The sequence below is a fragment of the Homarus americanus genome, unplaced genomic scaffold, assembly GCF_018991925.1.
Source record: "Homarus americanus isolate GMGI-L3 unplaced genomic scaffold, GMGI_Hamer_2.0 scaffold4060, whole genome shotgun sequence".
In the NCBI taxonomy this organism is placed as follows: domain Eukaryota; kingdom Metazoa; phylum Arthropoda; class Malacostraca; order Decapoda; family Nephropidae; genus Homarus; species Homarus americanus.
In genome coordinates this window covers 1568916-1590507 of record NW_024746161.1, presented here as the reverse complement: position 1 = coordinate 1590507, position 21592 = coordinate 1568916, and the positions used below count along the sequence as shown (strand labels likewise).

At 37.4% G+C, this 21592-nt stretch overlaps 2 protein-coding genes across 2 annotated transcripts in view; one reads left to right on the top strand and one right to left on the bottom strand.

The window, feature by feature from the left end:
- Nucleotides 1-21592, top strand: part of LOC121878994 (pyruvate dehydrogenase phosphatase regulatory subunit, mitochondrial-like) — a gene marked incomplete in the record, with an annotated part of 125568 nt that overhangs the window by 48321 nt on the left and 55655 nt on the right. The window contains 1 exon segment of the mRNA XM_042385444.1: nt 19689-19871. Within this exon segment, the coding sequence (XP_042241378.1) occupies nt 19718-19871 (154 nt within the window).
- LOC121878995 (ran-specific GTPase-activating protein-like) lies at nt 3077-4319 on the bottom strand. The gene is made up of 2 exons (XM_042385445.1): nt 4126-4319; nt 3077-3227 (listed from the first exon to the last, which is right to left on the bottom strand). The coding sequence occupies exons 1-2, from the start codon at nt 4302-4304 to the stop codon at nt 3092-3094; spliced, it is 315 nt and encodes a 104-aa protein (XP_042241379.1). The 5' UTR covers nt 4305-4319; the 3' UTR covers nt 3077-3091.

Below are 21592 nucleotides of genomic sequence, written 5' to 3'. Positions count from 1 at the left end.
AAGCTTTCAACAACACTCACAATGGATCTTGAATGTTCCAACTGTAATCAGACATATCTAACTTGCCTCAACATATGCAACCACAGTTGCAATTTTAAATTCTGTCTTTATACTAAGGAATAACGAAGTCTCAGGTGCACTCTAAGATAGAGAGAAAACGGAGTACTCAGGCGTCCTGAAGCGATGAGAAAACGGACTCCTCAGACGAGTGACTCAAATAAAGAGAGCATAGCTACATGTTTTGTGGGCTATTGAGCGTAATATGAATCGTCTGATTTTACGTTAACTGACGTGTACAACCTAAGCCAACGACCGTGTGATTCTGATTGTCAGCAGTGTTGCCGGAGAGAGGTACTTCCCAACAAGTGTAGTCGTGTAATGACCACGGTCATACAAGTCAATTATCGTAAAATCAGACGATTCATATTATGCTCAATAGCCCACATAACATGTAGCTATGCCTTCTTTATTGAGTCTCCCATCTGAGGCGTCCGTTTTCTCACCGCTTCAAGACGCCTGAGTCCTCCGTTTTCCCATTTTCTCCGACTTCCTGAAACCAACCTCTCTATAAAGTAAATCTGAATGTGAGAGAGAACACCATTGTTTTGAGTCAACTTAGATATGTCTGATTACAGTTAAAGCATACAAGATCCTTTGTGAGTGATGTTGAAAGCTTTAACTGTCTTTATTGTTCGTAACACTTGTTAAGGAAGTGAGTGTCAAGTCTGCCAGTACAAATAGCATCCAAGGATATTGTCCCTGGATATAGCTATGCATTTCTGAGTACTACTGAAATTAGATCATTTTGATGCCCAAACATCAGAAAATCTGATGTTTGTAGTTTAGTTAGTGTCACTAGTCTATAACTCCATGACTTTTTACATTATATTTGTTCTAATTACACCATCATCTTCCTCGTGATTTACTCTTTTTTGTCATGTTCATTTTAAACTGATTGTTGCAATGATGTGGGTACAGCATGAAGAGAATTCAACAGTAAACTCTCACTTTTTACTTTTACTCGCCAAATTGGCTTTTATTTATTATTATTTATATTTTTGACGGTTTCATGTGATTTCCCAGCCTTTTTTTTTTTACATAGGAAGGCATCATTTGAATAAATATTTAACAATATCTTAGCCATGAATAACTTAAGGGAAAAACATATTTTCTCTTCTATTTCTGGTTATTCTGTGGGTTCCAAACAGAGCGAGTGAGAGGCTCCTTAAATAAATTTCAGGCAATCCCGAGAGTGTTAAAGAGCTTTAATACTTCTTTATTTACAGTGAATGCATTAAAGACAAATTATTTATATATTATTCATGTACTGTACCTATACTTCATATTCATCTTAATACAATAAGGCTTTTCATACGTCATCATTATGCTCAAGTCCATTATCTCGAAACCACGTCCTAAGACAGGTGTTTTAGAATCCAATCTGTGGGTGAAGGGGTTTACTATTACCACAGTGAGGTAAATTGGGATGGAATGTTACATGTTCCAGATTGAAAATGACTGGAGTTGGGACATCGCCTTTGCATTGTCCATGATCTGCTTAAAAAAGTACAGAATGACACATTGGATTGAGACAGAATTTTCTAAGAAATGGAGGAACATGGTTGGTAGAATGGAGTTCTTATTTGGGCTTCCACAACCATCACTAAAAAGTGCAACATCACTTACATCTCTTCTATCAGCATCCATTAGGAAATCATGTACACACAAAGCGATCTCATGTGCCCCATGACCGGTGATTGCTTCAAACCAGAAGTAACAAACACTTGCTCCTCTTCCTAGATTATATACAGTACTACGAAATTATGCCACAATAGCTTTCGCCTGTAGAACAGCTCCTTACACTTTGATACAGTATAGACAAATAGTAAACTTGTTGCATATCAAAATTGGCATCAAGGAAGTTCTCTTCCACCTTCACTCTCTTTCATATTTCTATAGATTATTATTTACAGCAATATCAGTAACAAAAGGGAAAAGCGTAAATGTGAATGTGCGCAGGCCTTGTCCGAGACGCCAAATGGCTTGACTGCACTTTTCAGGTTAACCAAGTAACTCAACCTGATGCAAAATAAGTACAGTAGGCTCTCACTAATAATGTTTAATAGGTGCCTGAAAAACACCGTTATTAGCGAAAATGTTATTTGTGTGACATTAAAATACATGTAAAAAGGGTTTATTGGTGCCGCTGCCACTAGAATTTCACCCATTTTTTCCCCTTGAAGCCCTCCTAACACTTTTTGTTAGCTGAAATAAAAAGAATTGTTATTCAATCATCAAAATAAAGAGTTTGAGTAATATAACACTTAGTTTGGGGGAGTTTTTGAGGTGCTTGGTGTGATGATTGTTCCATATCTGAGGGTCACTAACACTTGCACTGGCTTTCATTCTACCAGCTAACCATTTCACAAGAAAATGCTCTGTTATCACTAACAACCTGTTTCTATCGCCTTTATCATTCATAGCTCGCCTTGCATTTCCATCACTACCGAAATATTTTTAGCCAGCACAATACTCTTCTTGGTCTCCTCTAAGTTCCTCTTAATATTTCGCACTGTAGACTCAGGATGGTTCAATTTCCTCACTTTAAAAGTTCCCTGTCATTCAGGTGGCAAACCACTCCCTCCACCACCTCCCCTAGCCCCCACAGGCAAAAATGCAGAAGCCATTATTGATCACCGACCCTAACAACCACTGGTTATAGTGGTGAAAATCTCACGCGTGGGCGCAGCGCTGTATTCCACTGAGCGTGTGTGAGAGTGAGGCGGAGTGGACAACTACGTCATCAACATGGCGGCAAACAAACGCTATCATTGATGCGCTCGGACGATTCCCGCGAAATTTCCGTTATTCAAGAGAATCCAGACGTTATTATCGAAAATGGGTGTCGATTGTAACTTACCATTATTGTCGAAAACGTTAATGTGGAAGTCGTTATTGGCGAGAGCCTACTGTATGGTGTTTGGGCACATTCACACAAATTCAGCAAATGCCAGCCACAGTTTTGTCACATGCATAAGCACGAGTATTTCACGGGCCAAATTACAAGCGTTTTTAAAAACTCTACAAACTGTCAGTACAGTGTATGTGTGCAGCAAAAACTCACCGTTTTCTTGCTACCATTCTTCAAAATCTTTACATCCCCAGTCCCTCGCTCCTTCCATTCTGCTGGAGACTCAACAGTGTGATAACGGAAAAGTTTGCATCTCCTGGAAATGAAAATTTCACGATCAAACTATCCTTTCTGACACTAGGAGTTCGTTTTAGTTTATACTGTGGATAATGGTAACTGCTTGTTAAATCATGAACATTAAATATGAAAATTATCATAAACAGGATGAATGGTGTGAAAAAATAGGGATATGTATTGCCTTTTGGGGTAATTTATGAGTTACAAACTGTAATGTACCCGGTAAGTTCTAAAAATATGGTTTGTGGAAGATGTGGAGTGTAATCCTCAAATAATGCATCCTCCTTCTGAATCCACAACTGGACCATTATTCTTTGCACCGAATACAAGTTGTCATACAACACAATTACCAAACACTCAGCAAATTTGTAATACAGGTACATCCCAAATATTGTTACAGCCCAAACAATACCACCTTGTCAGTTACATCTACAAAGCAGCGGGCAACTATAAAGTTGTAATTTTATGGTACAGTACTGTACTTTAATTATGGTAATCAGTACTTAGCTTCATCTAAAATCTACAGCTACCCTTAGTTACTGCCACTAACAAATATTTAATATCTACAATTTAGAAAATAAACATGAATAGGATTCTTGAACATGGTTTCATATAAAACAAAAGTAACAATACTTAAGCCAAACAAATTAATATGCATTGTTCTGTTGACTCAGTACACAATTGATGGCAACCAAACATTTGTAATCCGTCAGAAAAGCATGCTTTCTATTAATTAAATTTTTGCATTAAGCATAAATGCTTTAGAAAGAGGGAAAATATTATATATGAATCTTCAAGTATTAGTTGATGGCTTAGGAGTGAAATTAAGAAGGTTCCTGAAATGAAAATAGCAAATATGAACCAAAATGATGTTTGGTATTGATATATTATACAACATGAATAGTAATTCAACTTACAGCTTTATCATCTCCTCCTCTTCTTCTTCATTAGTTTTTATATGAACTTCAGGAAGAGTAACTACTGGCTCAAAATAAGGGTCATGTTCTCCTTCTGTAGCAGCTACACTGTCTTCTGACACATTACTGGTATTAACTGCCGTGTCACCCTCAGGGTCTGTCTGTTGATTAACATACATCTTATGTAGAAAATTATACTTATCAATAATGAAATGTGAGCACCAAATATGGAACATGATCCCATACTTCATAACTTTAATAGCAAATCAGTGACAAGGGTAAATATTAGGTACAATGAAGAGTACAGCCATCCCCCAATATAGGATGGGGTTATGTTTTTTTATAATCTGATCCAATATTGTAGCATTTTTATCCATAAGGTCCCATTACAGTATTAAGCCTCAGATCAGGAGTTCCCAAGTAATCCCGTGTATTTTGCAGGAATTAAGTTCCTGAAACCCCCGCGAAAAGCCAAAACCGCGAATACTCTTTTAGGAATCACTGTACCTGTGGCCACCAAACAGCTCGGGTAGGTCATGCACTTAACCACGCCATGCTTTCCACTCACGGCCCAGTGGTCTCACTGATGCACTGTACCGGCATTTACTAACATCATTATTTGAAACTAATCATATTGTAGTATAATAATGGAAAAACATAAACACAGTTATATGCAAAAAAAATTTATTTGCAAGTAAATAAAACATTTTATATTTCGCTGAGATCAGCAACACCCGCATTGCCAGCCTCTCCCTGCTGTCCCGGCATCTGAAAGCCCTCACGCAGTCACGCCAGTCAGCCAGTCCTCTTCCACCCACATTCCTCCACTTGAAGACTTGTATTCTGACAAAAGACACAAATGAACTGTCAGACTTCACATCTCGAGCCATAGCTCATACCACCTCTGAGCTTGTCCAATAAAATTGTTTTTTCCGTTAAGGTCATCACTATTCTTGATCTCTTGGTCACTTTAGAGTCTTTGCTAGTAATATTTGCCTTTGATGAGGCTGGCTTACGTCCCGGAGCCATGTGAAATGCACGTGGGAGGACAAACAGAAGAGGTAATCACAATAGTGTTCAGAGTACGGTAGGCATGTGTGGACTGAGGCTTCTCGGAGCAGTGGGTATCTGAGGCGGGAAAGGGTGGCGTCTGTTTGCTGCACCAGACAGGAGAATATTGAAAATGGCGCAAAATTTTAATTTTTGTTTTCAAAGGTTTATTTTATATACAGTGGTCCCTTGATTAACGACCACAATTGGTTAAACAGTCATTCGTTAACCGAAAATTTTGTTAAGCCGAATATATATATATATATATATATATATATATATATATATATATATATATATATATATATATATATATATATATATATATATATATATATATATATATATATATATATATATATATATATATATATATATATATATATATATATATATATATATATATATATATATATATATATATATATATATATAGTACTCTCTTTATCGACGTAAGTCTGTTTGTAGACGTCAATATAAAGAAACCGGCTGATACTGTGATGGTTACGATTTTTCTAACTATTATTAGCATATGTTGAATAAATGTACCTTTAAGCATTAAGCTTTCTTATACATAACCTTAAATAATAGTGTATAAATAATAATATATAGTGGACAAAAATACTAGCAAACTTAGCTAATTTATTTATTGAAGTGAACATCGGCCCTACAGTAAACAATACAGTGTACAGTACAGTATATACAAGTTCATAATCAAATCGCCGATAAATATATATATATATATATATATATATATATATATATATATATATATATATATATATATATATATATATATATATATATTATATATATATATATATATACAGTAAAAATCCAAAAAATCTGGACTTTTTCTAAAACTGTTTTGTTTTTGTTTAGCTGGCTTTTGTGTGTATGTGAGCATGCTTGAGCGCCAAGGCTGCACAGAATAAATAAGCTTAACCACACGTCGCCACTTTAAAACGAAAGCAATCAAACTGTGACAAGATACAGGTATGTAATTGAGTCCTACTGTTTCCATTTACAGAGTACAAGCCCATAATAATGGCTCTCATAGATAATCTTCGATGTGTGAAGAGAAAGAAGAACACGTTGAAATTGAGTGACAAACTTGAAATAATAAGAGACTAGAACACGTGATCAATACTGTTCTAATGGAAACATACTTACATTGAAAGTCTACAATTTATGATATAAAAGGCCAAGAATAAAAATCTAGAATTCACAGCTTTTCTTTAAAACTGTTCGCTCTGGATAAATGAAGATGCTATATTGCTAATGAATAAACTATCAAAATGTACCTGTTCATCTCTTCTTTATTCCTCCAAATTTGAATTTAAAAGTACTGCCTGAGAACTGAAAATCCGAAATCCAGTCCAACCCAATCCCCAAGCAGTCTGGATTTTTGAGTCTATATATATATATATATATATATATGGTATATTTATATATATATATATATATATATATATATATATATATATATATATATATATATATATATATATATATATATATATATATATATATATATATATATATATATATATATATATATATATATATATATATATATATATATATATATATATATATATATATATATATATATATATATATACATATACATAATATATATATATATATATATATATATATATATATATATATATATATATATATATATATATATATATATATATATATATATATATATATATATATATATATATATATATATATATATATATATATATATATATATATATATATATATATATATATATATATATATATATATATATATATATATATATATATATATATATATATATATATATATATATATATATATATATATATATATATATATATATATATATATATATATATATATATATATATATATATATATATATATATATATATATATATATATATATATATATATATATATATATATATATATATATATATACAGTGACCTCATTTAACTAAACACCTCGGTTAACGAATTTCGATTAACTAACTGCCTTCCATAAGGATCTTCAATCAAGTTAACTTAAAAAAATTCGGTTAACTAAGTTCTACGAACCGTCCTCAACATGTTGCCAGACTGACCGCAACCAGCTTTAGTATCAGTCCGCCAATACATTAATCGGTTCTAGGCTTAAATTCCTTACTATTTTAGTAAATATCAAGAAGTTTATACTATCAATAATTATAAAAGTTTAATATTCAATTTTTGAATATTTCAACAATTATTGAACAAAATTGAAGGTAAAGTGACTAGTTTAATGCACGTATCCAGCCTCTAACACAGCAAACAGGAGTTAGTCTTCTGTTTTCACTGGAGGTAACATCTTGCTTGAGACTCCTCTTCAACTAAACGTGCTTTTTTTTCTGTGCTTCCTAAGCAAATTATTGGTCATTTTGAAATTTGTTTTACATATTGACAATATATAGTGCAGTGCAGTGTTATTTTAAAGAAAATATTCTTTTATTTACAACTAGTTTAACTTTCTTTGGAAAATACGTGTTGACATTGTTTGAATCCAGCATGGGGCCTAAGAGACTAAGAAAAGCACTTAACTAAATAAAAGTTAAGGAAATAATAAAAAACACGAACAAGGCATTAAATCAAATGCGCTTATGCAAAGAATATGGCATGTCGGCATCAACTGTGTCGACAATTCTTGCACAAAAGACAAATTTAAAGAAGTGAACGTGAGAGACAAATCACAAGAGTGTTTAAAAGTAGATCTCTAATCGTGAGAAACTGAGAGGCTACTTTATCATCTGGATTAGGGAAAAACAGATGAAAGGTGATTCAGTTTCTGGTGATTTCCATTTGTGAAAGAGCCAGGAGATTTATGAACATTTAAAGGCAGATCAACCTGGTTCTTCAGGAACAGAATTCTGAAGATTTTCGGCTAGCAAAGGCCGGGTTCAAAAAATTTATAAAAGAAGTGACATTTTAAGTGTTATTAGGCATGGTGAAGCTGCTAGTGCTGATAAAGAAGCAAGCAGCAAAGTTTAGTTGAATTTAAAAACTGATGGAAGAAGAAAATCATTCTCCACAGCAAGTGTTCAATGTGGACGAAACTGGGCTGTTCTGGAAAAGATGCCCAAAAGAACATTCATCACCAAAGATGAAGCCTCTTACCTGGCATAAACCCATGAAAGACCGCTCTCACTTATTGGTTGGTGCCAATGCTTCAGGATTTCACTATTTATGCTTGTTCACCACTCTGAAAACCCCAGGTGTTCAAGCAACAGAAAGTGGTAAGAACAAAACTTGAGTTTATTGAAGTCCAACCGTGAAGGTATGGCAATAAGACAGCACTTAATGAATGGGCTGTTATTGATGTGTTTGCCCTTCTGTCAAGAGATACCCAACCACCAATAAACTCCCTTTAAAGCGTTCTTCTCCTCATGGATAATGCCCCTGGTCATGACCCTGACCTTGCCAGCAATTTGAGCATCAATTTGACTTTGTGAAAGTGTTGTTTTTGCCTCCAAACACTACATCAATCATACAGCCAATGGACCAGAATAATCAGTTACTTCAAGAAGTTGTACATGAAGAAAATGTTCAGGAGGTGTCATCAGGCATTTTCCACTGATCTCTGAACTAACACGAGATTCTACATACAATCAACACCTCGCCATTCATCTCAGAGTTTGATGACTGACTGGGAACGCCAATCATTGAACACCAGGATACTAAAAGCAGTCCAGACTCTGTTATATTTCACACAAAGCCTGTTCAACGAGCTTATGGCCGCGTGAACCCTAATGGGGACTACCCGTATCAATGAGGCGGTTGAGGTGTTGATTGTATGTAGAAGTCCGCTGGTTTATTGGGCTAGTGAAATATATATGGATCCTCGTGGTTTCAAGTCGATTTGGTAAAACGTTACTCCCACCTACGTGATACGGGTAGTCCCCATTAGAGGTTCACGGCGCCATAAGCTCGCTGAACAGGCTTTGTGTGAAATATAACAGAGTCTAGGACTGCTTTTAGTATCCTGGTGGCCCAGTGGTTAGCGCCCGCCACAGTCATGGGCTCGGGCCATGGGTTCAACCTTGGCGTGTTGAGGTGTTGATTGTATGTAGAAGTCCGCGGTTTATTGGCTAATGAAATATATATATATATATATATATATATATATATATATATATATATATATATATATATATATATATATATATATATATATATATATGCTGATAACCACAAGGAAGAACACGGTTCCAAGCGCTGTAATTCACATCTTCAGGGTGAGTACCCTGAAGATGAATTACACCAAGCGCTTGGGAACTTCGGTGTTTTCTTTCTCAGCATATATATATATATATATATATATATATATATATATATATATATATATATATATATATATATATATATATATATATATATATATATATATATATATATATATATATATATATATATATATATATATATATATATATATATATATAAAACATTTAGCTCAGCGCTGCAATCTGCATCTCAGGTGAGGACCCTGAAGATGTGAATTACACGAAAGCTTTGGGAACTTCATGTTTTCTTCTTCCTGTGGTTATCAGCATATACCTAGATCACGCGACTACAGTGATTTACTTGTATATATATATATATATATATATATATATATATATATATATATATATATATATATATATATATATATATATATATATATATATATATATATATATATTTCATGTAGATCCACAATGAAAACGTGGATAAGATAAATCTTGATAAAATCACACGGGAAAAGGGAAACAACGGAGCACCTTAGCTTTCGTCTTTATTCAAGACATCTTCAGAGGCAACTGGATTACGTGGACAGAGAGAGGCTTAAATATACAGGGTGACCTTATTAAACATGAGGTCAGGTCATAATGATGTCATCCACTAATCCCCATACCAACACACACATAGAGGAGCTTAAGAGAAGGGGGTGACATGACTAGTCAGGTCAGGTCAAAAATAAGGGACCCACTAAATAACTATCATACATCTAGATCAAAGGTTTTCAAAGCATTTTTAACCTTGGGCCACTGACAAATAAATTTATGTAACATATTATCAGTTTTGAACTGACCATCACTAAGGTTTATTGATTTTAATTCCTTAATCAAACTAGCTTCAACCAGAAGTCTTTCTGTGACACAAGATGATTTAAATATTTTTAAGCTTTTTTCCCAAGCAATGGGATGATTATTATTCCTAACCTGAACGAACAAGGCACTGCTTTCTGATGCTGTTCTGATATTGTACTTATGTTGTTTGATTCTGAGCTGCAGTGTTTTTCCTGTCTGACCTACATAATTACAATTACATTTGCTACATGGAATACAATAATTACTTCCATTTACATTCAAACTTGGGCTATTTCTTATTAACATATTGGTAATAATAGAGTCATACTTGAAAACAACATTAATATTTAGTAGCTTGAGGGACCGAACTAACGGGACAAATTCATTACGATAGGGCAGAGTCAAAATATTCTTAAGTGTAGGAATTTGCCTGGTTTGAGCGGAATGAAAGGATTTTTTAGCCCTTTTAGCCCCTTTAGCCCTGTTGATCGTTGTAGGAGTTTCGTTCTTTATAGCATTCACAATTTTATAGGTAAAACCGTTCGTTATAGGAATATTCGTAGTAGAATCCATTCGTTATAACATACCCCACTGTATATATATATATATATATATATATATATATATATATATATATATATATATATATATATATATATATATATATATATATATATATATATATATATATATATATATATATATATATTTCATGTAAATCCACAATGAAAACGTGGATAAGATAAATAGGATGTTGTTGACAGATTAAGGACACAGCGTAAGAGAGACGTGTAAGTTCCATATTTCATGTAAATCCACAATGAAAACGTGGATAAGATAAATAGGATGTTGTTGACAGATTAAGGACACAGCGTAAGAGAGACGTGTAAGTTCCATATTTCATGTAAATCCACAATGAAAACGTGGATAAGATAAATAGGATGTTGTTGACAGATTAAGGACACAGCGTAAGAGAGACGTGTAAGTTCCATATTTCATGTAAATCCACAATGAAAACGTGGATAAGATAAATAGGATGTTGTTGACAGATTAAGGACACAGCGTAAGAGAGACGTGTAAGTTCCAGTGTAATTTCAGTGTAATTTTAAACACCGCGTCATTGGCGATACTGAGCTTTCAAGGTCGTCGGAGGGAAGAGAGCGCTCCCTGCACATAGCGAGAGGTTGTGGAACTAGGCCTAAGTGATATTAAATGTAATTTGCCGAATTAATAATGATGCGATTCATGAAGTTAAGGGACTATTATTGAATTTGAAATTATTATAGATCGTTTGTCAGTCTGAATAATGTTACGGGTGTCCCAAGGAGTTATTAGTTAGGCGGAAAATATGTCACGTAGGCCTAAGCTAACGCCTTGAGAGGACACGAGGCGGGCTCTCTCTCAGTCACGGGGAAGCATTCAGACAAACAAGACGTCCCTGCGCGTCCGTCACAGAAATAGTCACGTGGCCTAGTCACCTGTGTTGCACTATTGCAGTATAACAAGTTAGTCTCATTCGATCTCAGACAGGGTTAGATAGGGCAGTGGTAAAGTTAACAAGAGCTAACAGTGGGTTCATTTCAGGGTTTCCGTCAGAACCCACTTGACCGCGACTTTGACTGCGAGAAGTTGACTGCGAGAGATTGACTGCCGTTTGAGACTGCCGTTGATGATTGAGGGTGGCGATTGTCGCCATTGGACCGATCAGTGTAGGCCTGTCACTGTTTAGCGGGGTATCAAAGGATCTCTTGAGGGAATCTAGCCGTCTGGTTGCCCAGCTGACGACGGGACGATCGTTGGGGTCATCAGCTCTCCTCTACCTCGGCTCACAATACCACATGTCTCAAGCAGCTTAGTGAAACCCTCTTGCTAATGGGAAGCTAAAGCTTCTCTCAACTGTACAAGGTCTGATTGGCTCACTCCCTTCCGCTTTATGGATGTACTGGGGGTAAAGTGAAGCTAGCTGAGTGATACAGGGTCGCACACTGGGGCCAAGAGTCAGTGGAGTTTAGAGGTACACTTTCCAAGGTGGAGAAAGGCTGATTTGGGCCTTCAACTACGGGTGCCTGTTGGTTGTGCCTTAAACGACTACGGAGTGCAGGTGGAATCTGTGTGTGTGTTAGGTTAGGGAGCATGGTTCACGGGTATTGGACTCAGTAACGTCTTTATAATAGTGACAATATTTTTGTGTGTAGTTGATACTATTTTTTCAGTTACTAATGTATGCTGTGTGCATTTAAAATTTCTTTATAGTTTCAATCTCAGATATAACCTTTGTTCCCCAGAGTAGTGTTTAAGTTAGGTTAGGAGGTGTGCATCTGTTGGTGTAACATAATTATATTGAGTGCCCTTAAGGTCTATTCATTGTAGAGTTATTAATTTCTTATTTTTTTAATACCATTTCTCAGTGCTTGATATAATTTTGTTGAGTGCCCTTAGGGCCTATTCATTGTAGAGTTATTAATTTCTCATTTTTTAATACCATTTCTTCAGTGACTGATATTATTTTGTTGAAAACCCTTAAGGCCTGCATCTGTTGGTGTAACATAATTACATTGAGTGCCCTTTAGGCCTATTCATGGTGGAATTAATAATTTCTTATTTTTATACCACTTCCGCAGTGGTGGATATTATTCTGTGAAAACCCTTAAGGCCTGTTTCATGTGTGCAAGCAACATTTCTTAATACTTTAAATTTATTGTTGCCTGAGTTTCTAATAATATCAATACAGTATCATGTATAACTTTTATTCCCCAGAGTAGTGTTTTAAGTTCAAGTTAAGAGGTGCGCATATTGGTGCACCATTATTTGATTGTGTTTGTAGTTGGAGGGAATATAAGTGTCTAAATTTTACAGTGTGTCTCATTCATCCCAGTCACAGACGCTATCCTTCCACGGGTCACGGACAATTCATTTTGTTAGTAAATTTAAGTGCTCTTGTGCTGGTTCGGGATTTCTCACTAAGGGGCGCTTCCACTGCCATTACCATCTAATAATCTTTAATAAACCCCAAGTCAAGTGAGAAATTAAAGTCCAGTAAATTCCTTACATATATATATATATATATATATATATATATATATATATATATATATATATATATATATATATATATATATATATATATATATATATATATATATATATATATATATATATATATATACACACACAGTAGTACCCCGATTTACGCGGTCAATTGAACCCACAGGGTACCGCGGAAAGTGAAATCCGCGTAAAGTGAACAACAGAACATATGGGATTAATTCCAATAGAGACTGGCCCGACCCCCAAACTCCACTTTTTGACGACACACAACTATGTTGTAGTAAAAATATTATCTTAACTTTATGATGGTATGCACACACAATTAATATAGAAGAGGTTAGGTTAGGAAAAATAAAGGTTTGGAAAAATAAAGGTTAAGTTAGGAAAAATAAAGGTTAGGTTAGGAAAACTAAAGGTTGGGTGTAACACTTACGTTAGTAGAAGAGATGGGTCGGCATACGGGGATGGAGGCTGGTTCCGAGGCAGAGGGCAGATTACTGGCCCTCAGGTGAATCACCATTACTAGGTGCATCACCATCACTATCAGTTATAGTTGTCAGGGCTTCCCTGACAAATCCCTCAAAGTCACTTTCACTGGGCTCTGGCTGGCTGTGGTGGGTTGCGGGCGAAGAACTCGGTAATGCTTTTTTGACGGCTAGTGTTGATGTTGTCTTGATACACCTTGATGTACGGCTCCATAGCCTGCACCAGCCGGGTATGGAAGACTTCATAGCGGTCATCGTCAGGGTCGTTGGAAAGGAAGAGCTTTAATTTCTCTGCACACTCGATGGCACCCTTAATATTACTATGCGTTAATTTGTGTTCTTCTGGGATTGACGCACCACCTTCCTCTTCACTGACGTTATCATCTTCCAACATCTCGTCGGCAGTCATTTCAGGATCTCTGATCACCTCCAGGATGTCTTCGTTGGTGGTCTCGGAGAAGCCTTCAGCTGTAATACTGTGCGCAGCTTCTCTTGCAAGGTCCAATGCCACTGTCACAGACTGAACCTCACCAGTCACAGGTTGACTCCACCTCTCACCTGGTATACCATGCAACACATGCCTCCATGCGTGACGAATCGTAGCTATAGACAGCTGATCCCATGCCTCCACCAAGAAGTCTACAGCTTGTTTGACGTTAAATTTTTTCCAAAACTGTTTGATGAGAACTTCTTGAGTCACCACCTCTTGTTCCTTGTCCTCGTCGCTTTTGCTGTCGGTGTCACCCAGCTTACGCAACTCATCCTTGGTGTTGGTACAGTCGTTCAGGAGCTTGAATTTCTTTGCTGAGTATGCAGCTTTCACATTGCAGATCAACTCCTGGTCCATGGGCTGGATTAATGACGTAGTGTTGGGAGGAAGGAAGACCACTTTTACGTTGGGGTGACGATCCATAAGTAGGGGTGAGTGTCCTGGTGCGTTGTCAAGGAGCAACAAAATCTTGAATGGAACATTTTGTTGCTCACAGAATTTCTTCACGTCGGGAATGAAACAGTCATCAAACCAGGAGAGTGACAGAGGAGAGAACATCCACGCCTTGCGTGCAGTCAGCCAGTGGACATTAATCTTGCTCATGTCCACGTTCTTGTAGGCGTGTGGCTTGAGGGCTGTGTGAATCACCGATTACTTTGGTTTACAGGTACCGGAGGCATTGGTGGTAAAGAGGACGGTGATGCGCTCCTTCTGCAACTTCCGACCCCAAATCTTGCTGGCAGACTGGACAACAAAGGTCTTGGTAGGCAGCTTTTTCTAAAATAGGCCGGATTTGTCCATGTTGAACACCTGGTTGTCAGTGTACTGCCCTTCCTCCATAACCTCACGTAAGAACGGAGGAAAATCTCTAGCCGCCACACGGTCAGCACTCGCTTCTTCACCACCAATGTTGATGTTGGTGATATTGTTCCTCTTCTTAAACCTATGCAGCCAACCAGAGGAAGCATTGAAGGGTTTGGGCTCTGCAATTCCCATCTTACGTGACACTGCTGCGTACAGTTCACGTGCGTACTCTTGAACGGATCGCGTGTCCACCGCCATGTTGCGTCGCGCCTGACGAATCAAGTAACTCACCAGCAAATTTTCCACCTTTAGCAGCACCTTGTTCTGGCAATACTTGATCATTGAAGCACCTGCAGACTTTGTGATTCTCATGTGCTCTTTGATCTTGGCTGCATCCTTCTTAATAGTACGAATCGTAGATTCGTTGATTCCATGCTGGCGCGCGAGATCAGCTTGACATGTTCCTTTCTCCAATTCTTGAATTATCTGGTATTTCACTTCGTAGCTTAGGGAACGTCGTATCTTCTTTGGCTTAGGGCGGCTTAGTCCAGGTAAAGAAAGGTTTCTTTCTGGTGGCGGTGGTCCGGCGGAAGCCATTTCACAGAACAATGGATGCACATATACACGGTGTGGCCTGGAGGGATGAAACTGCCGCGATTAGGTCAAGCGTCGTCTTTCCTCCCTCCCTCCCGCAGGTGGACACGTCATATTACTTTAAACCAATCACAGCTAGCAGCGGAGGGAGGTAAGGATGCATGGCCAATCACAGTCCGATACGTCATATGACGTCACTGATAACGCAACAGAGACATGCACTGCGCAACCTTACCACCCGGCTTGCCCAGGCGGGAGCAGGCGGGAGGGTCGAATCTAAAAATAGCGTCGAGCCAGACACTCTGCGCGTATATGGGTAGATGCACCGCGGAAAGTGAAAGTTCGGTTTTGGCGAGGCACCGCGTAAATGAGAAATCGCGGAAAGTGAAACCGCGTAAAGTGGGGTAATACTGTATATTTATACAGTGGGGTATGCTATAACGAATCTAATTGGTTCTAGAACCTCATTCGTTATAGGATTTATCCGTTCCAGGCCTCCAAATACAACCACTTAACACTGAAAAAATTTTGTGGAAAATGTAAAAAATACGGTACTTTATCTTACCTTAGTGTTGTTCAGCATGCAGGACAGGAGGCAGAGGAGGAGGGGGAGGAGAGAATTATGGAGAAGAGGTGGAAGGAGAGGAGTCATCCTTCCTAGCCGTCTTTGGTGACTGTCTCACAGGCACTTTGTCTGTAGGTTCTTTTGTTACCTTTGTAAAGAAGGAATCCAGGGTTGGCTGCTTCAACCTTGATTTCTGGACCTTCCAAAAGTAGTTCATAACATTGTCATTAAATACACTGATGGCCTTTTGCACAGAACCAACATCAGGATGATAATCCTCAGCAAGTTTGGACAGTTTGCTCCAGCAAAAGAACGCATCCTTGAGATCTTTGGCTGGAATGATGCGGCTTTCCTCCTTGTCCTCCTCCTCCCCTGACTCCTCAGAAGTTAAGCTCCGCTTCAGTGTCTCGTTTTCTTCTTTGTGAAGCTCAAGCAGCTCCTCAGTGGACAGTTCCTTACTGTGATCTTTCACCAACTCCTCAACATCATCATCATCCACTTCCAGGCCCATGGAATTGCCCAGACACACAATTTCATGAACAACAGCCTCTTCCTCTAACTCTTCGAAGCCTTCAAAGTCTCTTTGAAGCACACATTCAGGCCACAATGGCCTCCAAGCAGCACAAAGACACCTCACAGTAACCTCTTTCCAGGCTGACGTAATTAAAAAAACAGCGTCTGCTATATTGAAGTGACTCTTCCAGAATTCCTTCAAACTAACATCACTGGAAGAAGTGGATGCAAAACATTTTCTAAACAGTGCCTTTGTGTACAGCTTCTTAAAGTTAGAAATTACCTGTTGATCCATGGGCTGGATGAGAGGTGTTGTGTTGGGTGGCAAGAAGTGCAGTGAAGAAGTTGAACTCCTCTGGCAATTCAACCATCAAATTAGGAGGGTGGGCTGGTGCATTGTCCATCACCAACAAAGCTTTCAGTGGAAGATTATTCTCCCTGAGGTATTCCCGAACACTGGGTCCAAACACCTCAATCACCCACTCAGAGAATAAATTCCTGGTCACCCAAGCCTTTGGGTTTGACCGCCACATAACACCAAGGCGGGTCTTCCTAATGTTTTTGAAAGCTCTGAGGTTTTCTGCATGGTACACAAGGAGTGGCTTTATTTTGCAGTCACCAGAAGCACTAGCACAAAGAAGGAGGGTAAGCCTGTCTTTCATTGGCTTGTGGCCAGGGACAGAAGTTTCCTCCTTGGTAATGTATGTATGGCGAGGCATTTTTTTCCAAAAAAGTCCAGTTTCATCACAGTTGAATACCTGCTGAGAAACAAAACCTTCCTCTTTAATAACATTCAAATTAATGTCATGGTGTTCCTTAGCTGTTTCCTTATCTGCACTAGCAGCATCACCATGTGTCACAACACTATGTAATTTATTTCTCCTTCTGAAACCAGTAAACCACCCCTTGGTACCCCTAAACACTGGCACATCACTATCACTTGCACTGGGAGTCTTGGCTTTAAGGTCCTCAAACAATTGTTTGGCCTTCTCACAAATTATAGCTTCACTAATGCTATCACCTGCCATTTCTTTCTCCTTTATCCACACTAAGAGTAATTTTTCCGTCTCCTCAATCACATTACACCTTGCTTTGCTAAGTCTAGAGATTCCCTTAGCCACTTGCACAGTTTTCAACTCCTCTTTATTCTTTAAAATCGTACATATAGTCGATTTAGCCATCCCATACTCATCACTAAGTTTCGCAATGCTTGTTCCATCCTCACGTTTCTTTATGATTTCTTTCTTAGTTTCAAGAGTTATGAGCTTTCTCACTCGCTTTGGACGATTCATTGTCACAATTGTACACTTGCATAACAAAATATTTATACAAATAACTCTATTTCCACATCAAAAGACGAAATTTCAACAATAACAGTGATGCACTGGCTACACAATGAGACAAAGATGGCGCCTGATGCTCTTGTTGTGGGTCGCGGTACAACAATATTCATGCGCCAGGCGAAGTAGTCCCGTATTCATCCGCGTTCATTGTAGGAGTTGCGATCGTTATAGCTTTCTCAATTTAATAGGTAAAACCGTTCGTTATAGGAATATTCGTAGTAGGATCCGTTCGTTATAGCATACCCCACTGTGTATATATATATATATATACAGTATATATATATACAGTTGTACCCCGCTTTACGCGGTCAATTGAACCCACAGGGTACCGCATTAAGTGAAAACCGCGTTAAGTGAACAACAGAACATATGGGATTAATTCCAATAGAGACTGGCCCGACCCCCAAACTCCACTTTTTGACGACACACAACTATGTTGTAGTAAAAATATTATCTTAACTTTATGATGGTATGCACACACAATTAATAATTAAGAGAAATATCAATAATATTAGGTTTTTTAACACTTATATTAGTAGAAAAGATGGTTGGGCACACGGGGATGGGGGGTTGGTTCTGAGGCAGAGGGCAGATTATTGACCCTCACCTGTATCACTTGTATCAATTGTATCACTATCCACCACAGAGGCTTGCAGGGCCTCTTTGTCAAACCCCTCAAAGTCCATATAAGTCCATATCCTCACTATAATTATCACTATCACTGACTGGGGCCGGCTGTGGTGGGTGGCGGGTGAAGAACTCGGTAATGTTTTGATGGCTGGGCGACCTTGTGCGCATCGTGCCCGCGCTGCTTCCTGCGTATATGAGTAGATGAACCGCGTTAAGTGAAAGTTCGGTTCTGGCGAGGCACCACGTATATGAGAAATCGCGTTAAGTGAAACCGCGTAAAGCGGGGTAATACTGTATATACAGACAGACCCCGACTTACGACTGCTTCGACTTACGACCGTCGGGACTTACGACCGCCTCAGATTTTTTATTAAATTTTTTTTTTTTTTTTTACACGCATTTTCTATACCGAAACGTTTCCAGTTAATGTAGTCTCCATGTATAATTAGAAAATTATGGGGGCCCCATGTGCATTCAGCTGACTACATTAAAGGTAAGTGCTCAGTCACACTGTAACCATTCCTTATTATTTATTACTTTCACTGTACTGTATCCATTCCTCATTATTCATTACTTTTACTGTACTGTATTTCATTGTAGATTATTTATTTAAAAAAAAATTATCTATGTCGGACTTACGACCTGGATTTGGGTCCCTAACCCCGTCGTAAGTCGGGGTCTATCTGTATATATATATATATATATATATATATATATATATATATATATATATATATATATATATATATATATATATATATATATATATATATATATATATATATATATATATATATATATATATTAAAATGGGTTTTTCAGAATCAGGCCTCTAAAAATTTTAGGGTATAATATTTTTGAAATTCACGAGCCAGTGAGTCTTTGATCCTATGGGTAACGTTTTTTAACATTTTCAGCAGACAGACTGCAGTAACCAGCAGGTGCCATGTTCCGGAACTTGAGCATCCAGTGTAGAAATCTGGGTCTCTTGTATCCTCTTCAAAGCCAACACTGTCATACTGGTGTGCAGTCAACAGGAGAGATTTTGAAGGGTACCTGGTACCCTCCACACCAATACCACAGCAATAGCCATGAAGAAGGTAAGCTAGTAAGATTGTAAAAATATAAATACTGTACATACTGTACAAGATAGTTTATGTACTTAACATATGCATGACCAATAAAAAAAAATAACAAATGGGACATTGTCAGTAGAATAAGCAGTTTGATTTTATTTGTATACCTGTAATATGCAAAAACATTTTTACTTGCAATGAGAGAATAGATTTAGCTTGTGAAGTGCTCTTTTAGTCATTGTGCTGACACTCCAAAATTTCAAATAAAGGCTTACAGTTATCCTCAATATACGAATGGGTTAGGTTAAAAAAAATAAATTGTTAAGTGAATTTTCATATCTCGAATAACAGAATAGGAAAAATAGGGTTCGGTTCTCCAGTGACAAAAATACCCCAATATTATACCCCTAAAACATGAAATCAATTCACAAAAAAGAAAAGTACCTAGGTAACTAAAATAAATAGTACACACCTACTGTAATTTACTACTTAAGACATTAAAACATTAATAAAAAGCTATCTAGATGAAAATACGAGCTAAAACCATTAAAGAAAAGCTAAATCAAATTTTAGCCTAGCCTCCAAATGTATAAAAGCTGGCTGCATCACGCTTGACCGCCCTCAAGCCTCTCCATAAAAACCCAGCACAGCTAGGGATGCTCCCCCTCCCAACCATTAGCAACGCTCCAACGTCCCGCTTTCACACACAAAGAAATGTTTATTCCCTTCATTTATTTGACCTTATTATAGTTATTTCTTGTACCTTTTTGCACATTATACTTTTATCCTCTGCTTGAGCAGTCAGTTTTCGGTGTGGATTCTTCAATCTTGAGCTGTGACCCCTTGTGGAGTGGGTGTCCTCCAACTCCAGGTATGGACACTCGACTGAGTAGTGCCCTCTGAGATATTTATACACCAATTAGGCCACCCCTTGCTCATCTGTAGTATAAACTCGGCAGTTGCAGGTGTTTTAATATCTCAGGGTAACTGAGGTGCCGAAGTGCAGGCACGAGTCTGGTGGCCCTCCTTTGGACATTTTCAATCGATTAACAGTCTCTAGCATATCTTGGGGACCAGACGAGGTGACAGTATTCAAAGCAGGGAAGCACCTCATTCTTGAAGATCGTTGCGAGGAACAGACCGTCTAGATATCTGAAAGATCTTTTTATAAGACCTACTAATTAAGTTGCTTGATTCACCTTCTTCTCACGTATGTAGGATTCTGTGTGCATGTAACTGAGTTAAAAAAGAGGGAAGAAAGTTTAATTTATACAGGAATATGCAAAATTACTCTTTGAATAATAACCTAAGTTTTGCTGGCACACAAAGAAATAGTATATATACTGTGTATATATTTTTTACACGTTCTTTATGTAGGATTGTGTATGCATGTAAAGGAATAAAAAATAATATGAAGAAAGTAATGTTTACAGTATATATCAGGAATTATGAGTTGAAAAATAACTAATCTGTATAACAATTCCCACCTCAGCCTGATAAGGAGAGGATTAAGGAGATGTGGCTGCCCAAACCGATTCCCAGGGGCATGCAATTTGAATTTTTGCCGATCCAAATTCGTATAAGCCGGGGAAGCTTTTGTATTGTAACACGAAAAAGAGGTGGTTATTTTGTAAATTCATTAACTGAGTTATTGTGTCTCGAACATTTACTGTATATAGTGAGGGATACCTATACTCTCTCAGCATTAAAATCTTGCTTTGTACTGTAGATACTTTCTTCTATTT

Excerpts from the sequence above, each read along its gene's own strand:
- LOC121878995 (XM_042385445.1), bottom strand. The coding sequence starts at position 4,304 with ATGTATGTTAATCAACAGACAGACCCTGAGGGTGACACGGCAGTTAAT. Across the intron at positions 3,228-4,125 it reads GAGGAGGAGATGATAAAGCT|GAGATGCAAACTTTTCCGTT; the intron begins GTAAGTTGAATT and ends TTTCATTTCCAG.